Source organism: Primulina huaijiensis, chromosome 2 (assembly GCF_012295235.1).
Source record: "Primulina huaijiensis isolate GDHJ02 chromosome 2, ASM1229523v2, whole genome shotgun sequence".
In the NCBI taxonomy this organism is placed as follows: Eukaryota; Viridiplantae; Streptophyta; class Magnoliopsida; order Lamiales; family Gesneriaceae; genus Primulina; species Primulina huaijiensis.
Genome location: NC_133307.1, coordinates 19,195,671 through 19,202,459, shown reverse-complemented (window position 1 = coordinate 19,202,459; position 6,789 = coordinate 19,195,671). Strand labels below are relative to the sequence as shown.

Sequence of the window (6,789 nt, the reverse complement as noted above, 5' to 3'; positions counted from 1 at the left end):
CCATCGTCTTCGTCTCATATTCAGTTCTGATTGAGTAAACAGATATTTCAAACTCTTATGATCTGAGTAGATAATAAACTGCTCACCATATAAATAATGTCGCCAAACTTTTAAAGCAAAAACAATGGCTGCTAGTTCAAGATCATGAACAGGATATCGGGATTCATGTGTTTTCAACTACCTTGAAGCATAGGCAATAACTTTTCCATGCTGCATTAAAACACATCCCAAACCTCTTGATGATGCATCCGTACAAATTACAAATCCACCTGATCCAGATGGCAATGCCAACACTGGTGCTGTTGTCAACTTCTCTTTCAATGTAAGAAAACTCTTTTCACATTCATCTGACCAAATAAATCTTGCATCTTTCTTGGTCAGTTGGGTAATAGGTCGAGCAATCTGAGAAAATCCTTCAATGAATCGTCTGTAAGAGCCGGCCAATCCCATAAAACTTCGACTCTCCGGTATATTGGTTGGTCTAGCCCAATTCAAGACTGCTTCAACTTTACGCGGATCTACAGATATACCTTGGGCTGATATCACGTGACCCAAAAATATCACGCTATCCATCCAAAATTCACACTTCGACAAATTAGCATACAATTGAGAATCTCGAAGAGTTTGAAGAACCAATCGTAAATGCTCTTTATGTTCCCGCTTTGATCTCGAATACACCAGTATATCATCGATAAAGACAATAACAAATTTATCCAGAAAATTTCTGAATACTCTATTCATCAGATCCATAAACACTGCTGGTGCATTTGTTAAACCAAACGGCATTACTAGGAATTCATAATGTCCATATCTAGTTCTAAAAGCTCTTTTAGGAACATCTTCTTCTCTAACTCGAAGTTGATGGTATCCTGATCGAAGATCAATCTTCGAATGAACAGAATTTCCCTGAAGCTGATCAAACAAATCATCACTTCTAGGCAGAGGGTATTTATTTTTAACAGTGACTCGAATGAGCTGCCTATAATCAATGCACATTCTCATGGAACCATCTTTCTTCTTTTCGAACAGTACAGGTGCTCCCCAGGGTGACATACTAGGGTATATATAACCTTTTTCGAGTAAATCCTGTAACTGCTCTTTCAATTCTTTCAGTTCTACAGGAGCCATTCTGTACGGCGCTCTAGAGATCGGCGCAGTACCCGGCATCAAGTTGATGCTAAAATCAATTTCTCTTTGCGGTGGAAAGCCAGGTATTTCTTCAGAAAAGACATCGGGGAATTCTTTCGCTACTGGGATATCAGATAATTTCGGTTCTTTCTTTGTAGCATCCACAACATAAATCATTTATCCCTCATTTCCTAAAGATAATAATCTAAACATTTCCATCGCTGAGACTAACGGTATCTTAGCATGTGATCCTCGACCATAAAAATTCCATTTGTTACCATAGTATGGCCTAAATCGTACTACACCATGAAAACAATCTACAGTGGCTCGATAACTAGACAGTGTGTCCATACCAATGATACAATCAAAATCATGCATCGGTAATACAATCAAGTTTGTGATAATAATGCTATCATCGAAATGCAACACACAGTCTAATACAATTTGCCCAGATGGAATAAATCGACCAGCTGGCGTAGACACAGATACAGTTTCATGAAATGGTGTAGTCCAAAGTTCATATTCATCAACATAATAAGATGCAATGAATGAATGAGATGCCCCAGTATCAAATAAAACTCGTGCAATATGGTCATAAATAAGGCAAGTACCTGTGATCACCCTGCCCGGAGCCTCTCTAGCCTGATCCTCAGTCAACGCATATACTCGGGCTTGTTGGGGACCCTAAAAAGATTGTGGCACATTACCCCTGACCTGTGGGTAACTAGACTGCTGATAGGACGGTGCAGGAGCAAATGGTCGCTGAGATGAGCCACCTGGAATACTACCTCTGGCATAAGGCAACTGCTGTGGCTGCATCTGTCCCTGTGCACGGCTCGGGCAAACTCTGGCATAATGCCCTGACTGACCACAAGTATGACATGAACCCTGTACTCCCCTACACTGTGCAGTAGGATGTCTTCCTCCACATCGATCACAGTAAATCACGGGATACTGTCCACCTGTCGCACTTTGTGAACTGCTCGAACTAGAGGAACTGGACTGATATTTCTTTTTAAATTGTTTGCCCTTTGGTCTAAATTGTTTTTGTTTCTGTTGGTAGGACTGTTGAGATGGAAAAGACGTTGTACCTGCTGAAAAATATGAACCACTACTAGGCATTTGTGGAGCCTGTGGTTGTTTTCCTCGTCTCAACCCCGCCTCAATTCCAATCGCCTTATCTACAGCTTCTGCATAAGTTGTAGGCGACCCAGCCATAACCATAGCATGTATTTGAAAATCCAGTCCTTCCAAAAATTTTGAAATTTTCCCTTTTTCACTGGCAGCCACATGTGGTACATAAGTGAGAAGAGCAGAAAGTTGTCGAGCATATTCTTCAACAGACATATTGCCCTGCACTAGTCGATAAAATTCTGATTCTCTGGCTGAGTAGTAGGATGGTGGAGCATATTCTTGGAGAAATTTAGCACGGAACACCTCCCAAGTGACCTGACTACCTGTTTGTTGCAGTACATTGGTAGTAGCCTCCCACCAACGCTGTGCACGATCCCGTAGTTGGAGAACTGCCATAGATAACCTTCTATCAGAATCATAATGTACTGTGTTGAACAGGAATTCCATGTGCTTTAGCCATCCTTCTGCTCGATCACTGCCTTCATTCCCAAAGAATTTCGCAGGATGCATATTCTGAAATCGAGCTACAGCCAATTCCATTTCATCAGCTCTGTGCACCAACTGTTCTACCTCTGCATCAGCTCTAGCGGCTACCTCTGCAGCAGGACGCCCGCATCTACCTCGAGGAACTCTGTCATTTCCTCCGATATTTTGTGCCCCAGACTCCTGAGCCACTTCTTTTCCTTTCCCTTTATTTCCTATAGTTGCCATTCTACAGAATTTTAGGTTAAATTCCCAAAATATTCAATAACGTCAATATAATCCAAAGCACCGAAATAAAACTCCGATGTATAGTCTACATGTCATATCCATAAGATACTAACATGTAATTCATACCAGGCAAGAGCAAGTAATTTAAAATAAGCAAACACATGCGCACAAATCTCTTGTGCCTAAACTCGAGTGTACTAACTCTAGTACGAGCGTATCCCAGTCTACGCTCTGATACCAACTGTGAGGGCCCGTTATCCTAATAACGATTTATTAACATGCAATCATGATTAATCAGTAAACGGCGGAAAAATGAGTTAAAAATTTGCGTTTGGGCCTATAAAAATTTCGGCATGACCTTCGCATAAATAGGACATACCAGAAAATCAAATACTCAAAATACACAACATATGCCCTCAATAAACACAACTTCATAAACATGTGCCAGCCAGACACAATTATGACATATACAAACCCAAAATATCATAGAGCCGACAAGGCTCGATAATACTATAATACAATCCTCCAAATATATACATATAGTATCTGGGAGACAGCAACACCATGCAGTAGCTAAATACAACTAAGCACATTCTCAAGGAGCTCTGGTACTTCCTGAGGCTTCCTCTCGAGCGCCTGAGGTCGAACCACCTGTACCACCTGTAATGTCCACACACAAAAGACACGACAGCCCCTTCTCGGGGGTCAGAACCCCAGTACGAGACATCAAGTAACCACGATATATGACATAGAAATGCAATCATGCCATGCATGAATGCAATGCATGTATAGGTGCAAGATATCAGGATATCAGGAATCAAATGATCGATATCAACAATCATACATATATGCTCGAGCTGGTCCACGACTCAGCGGACCGTGCCTGGATATGGCCCAACCTCGAAGCCAGCAACTACCTAAGCCGGACCGAATCAAGGTAGCCAAACATCTCCAGAACACCATATCATATCATATATATAACGGATCTCAACCGAAATATAACTGGATCTCAATAACAGATAGGCTCAATATGATATGTTCAGTGGTATTGATGTGTCTAACTAAAATAAAATGTGTGTTAAAAAAAGAATTATTTTATTTTATTTTGCACATCAATTACCAACTGATAATATGCGAGTCAGCATATAATATCACATAAATCAACAAATAGCACATAAATCATACACAGGATCATCAGTTGCCTCTGTCAGACATCGTGAAAATAACTGATCTCTATGTACCTCGACTAATTTACCAGTAACTTAATTCCTCAAGAAAGTTCTGAAAATGCCAACTCAGACAAATCACCTGAATATTAATTTAAATGGTCTTATTATCATATAAAAATTCTACAACCATTTAAATTCACTAACAATCTAATTTCAACTATTTAAGCATTTTAAATTCATAAAATTCCAATATTCGCCTAGTTCACCAGATTATACCTCCAACTCGTACAATTCCGTAACCTACAATAATAACCCAATAATTAATTAGTAATGATACAATATTTGAGTCGAAATTAAATTAAATTCACATAGACAACAATACGCACCGATACAGCTTGTACGTCCAATAACAGTGGCTAAACTCGAGCCTAAACCGAAGCTAACCGGAAACAGGCGGCGAACTCGCCGGAGAAGATGACCGGAATCACGCAGAAAATCAGAGCCGACGGGTCGTTCTCGAAAATTTGCAAAAGTGGTATCAAAAGAAAGCTTACGACATAAGGAACAAAACCCCTCGACCAATTTTTACTTTTGAGCGGCGGAAGACGGCGATTTCAGCAGTGAAACCGGCGGCGTTTTTCGACGGGTTTTCAGAAATCGAGATTTTACCTAGCAAGAGTGGTACCAATGGATAGCTCTCGTCAAGAGCTTTCCAACTGTATATTTATTTGAATTTTTCTANTGACCTGATCTATTTTATTTCAACTCTCGTGTGCTATAAAATTTAAATACGTATTTTAATATCGTCTATAAACCGATATTTTTAATACATATTTTAAACACACGATTTAATTATTTGACTTAATTATTTTAAATTCCTCAATTTAAAATAATTAATCTTAATTATCGTCAAATAACATTAATTAAATCGGGTCATTACACATTTAATGTCATCTTCCTTTTCTGTACATCATCAATGGCGCATGATAATTGATGCGACCACATTTATGGTCTTTGTAAGGCCAGTCATAGTTTTTCAAGATCCGAACGTCTCATCACAGCTTTAAATAGATCATGATACGTTTCAGTACTTAGTGCTCTCAACTTTCTCTTATAGGTCATGAAACATTTCAATACTTAGTGCTCTCAACTTTCTCTTATATGATCAAATTTGATATTCAGAAGTAGAGCTGAAATCATATCAGAAACATGTACTTAAAGTTTTATCAAGTCTATCAGAGATTTTTTTTGCTATCATACGCCACTCTTTTTATATTTATATCTTTGAATGAGTTTATTGTGACTGATAGAAGGAGTCCTAATCAGAAACTTTCCAAGAATTTCGTTTTAGTCGACACTAAGAGCTTCAGTAGGTGGCGTTAAGTCTTACTGAAGTATACAATTACAAATTCTCTACAATACCAAAGTATTTTAGTGATATCTTCTGGAAAAAGAAAAATGAGATACTTAGAAGGATTCATTCTTCAAACTTCCAGAAACAACTCATAGTGTTCTGATTATATACTACTGAATTTCATTGTTCATAAGGTTTTGGTAGACTCATTCTACATTGCACACCAATTGTATACTGAACTTTGACGGTCAAGAACCAGACTTCTGCTGGCTAACACCAGCAGAGGTCACTTCAAGTTTCAAAGAATAAAATTAGGAGGTGTTTATTCACCCTACCCCCTCTAAAGAACCTCCATCGATCCTAACAATAAATTTTACAAATATAAAAGTTACCAAAAAATTATAAATGTGTTATGATCGAATAAACAATAAAGGTGTGTAGATTGATGAATAAACTCTTTTATAAAAGGTATTACATCTTGAAATATTTTAGACCATTGATTCTAGGTTGTTAAGCTTTAATTCTATTTGCTATATATTTAAGTTTTAAAGTTTTAGTTAGTGTTTGTAGAAATTTTGTGTCTGTTATTTATATACATATATAATCAACATATAGAATTAGGTAAAAAAAAACAGTAAAGTAAATGCAGAAAGTAAATAGACACAACATTTTTTATGGAAATTCGAAGTCAACTGCTTCTGTGACTCTCCTTCTTCTTAACATAAGGAATGTATCATTATATCATGTCTAGATCACATATCACGGTGAATTAATCTTGTTGGAATATTTCATGTTCGCAATCTTAATTTTAATGTTATCAAAACTTGTTATTTTGTTTCTAATGAATTTACCTTGGTGCACAGAAGCTGAAACTGATCAAGATTCAAACTGATCAGTTATCGATCCAAAACTGAAGCTATCGAGACACAAACTGAAAGCGCCGACTAATTACCCAAACTGAACTAGTTCAACTGATATATCAAGACCGATTCAACTGATTGTCCAGCTGACAGGTAGTTCAGCAGAAAACCTTCAGAAGCACGGCCAACTGATGAAGAGCTCAACTGATGAAGAGCCCAGTTGACCAGTTCAACTGAAGCAGCAAAATCAGTTCAGCTGACGAGCCAACTGATTTCACCAAACCAGTTCAAGATCAGTTCAACTTACCAGTTCAGAACATCAGTTAAGAATCAATCAGTTTGCAGAACACGACAAGCTTATTAAAACGGAATCCAGCTGTGCGCATTAAGTAAAATTTTTATCCAATTAAAAGACAATAATGGACGTTGCAGC

The 6,789-nt window shown here is 37.9% G+C and overlaps 1 protein-coding gene across 1 annotated transcript; it reads right to left on the bottom strand.

Annotated features, from left to right (window-relative positions):
• Positions 1-1,812: 1,812 nt before the first annotated feature.
• On the bottom strand, positions 1,813-4,875 carry LOC140957187 (uncharacterized). Its single transcript, XM_073414327.1, has 4 exons — positions 4,529-4,875; positions 4,419-4,442; positions 4,215-4,281; positions 1,813-3,633 (listed from the first exon to the last, which is right to left on the bottom strand). Exon 4 carries the CDS (start codon positions 2,971-2,973, stop codon positions 1,813-1,815), a length of 1,161 nt encoding a protein of 386 aa, XP_073270428.1. The 5' UTR covers positions 2,974-3,633; positions 4,215-4,281; positions 4,419-4,442; positions 4,529-4,875.
• Between the last annotated feature and the right edge of the window lie 1,914 nt (positions 4,876-6,789).

Bases quoted from the DNA above. Each gene is read 5' to 3' on its own strand.
- LOC140957187 (XM_073414327.1), bottom strand. From the start codon at position 2,973: ATGGCAACTATAGGAAATAAAGGGAAAGGAAAAGAAGTGGCTCAGGAG.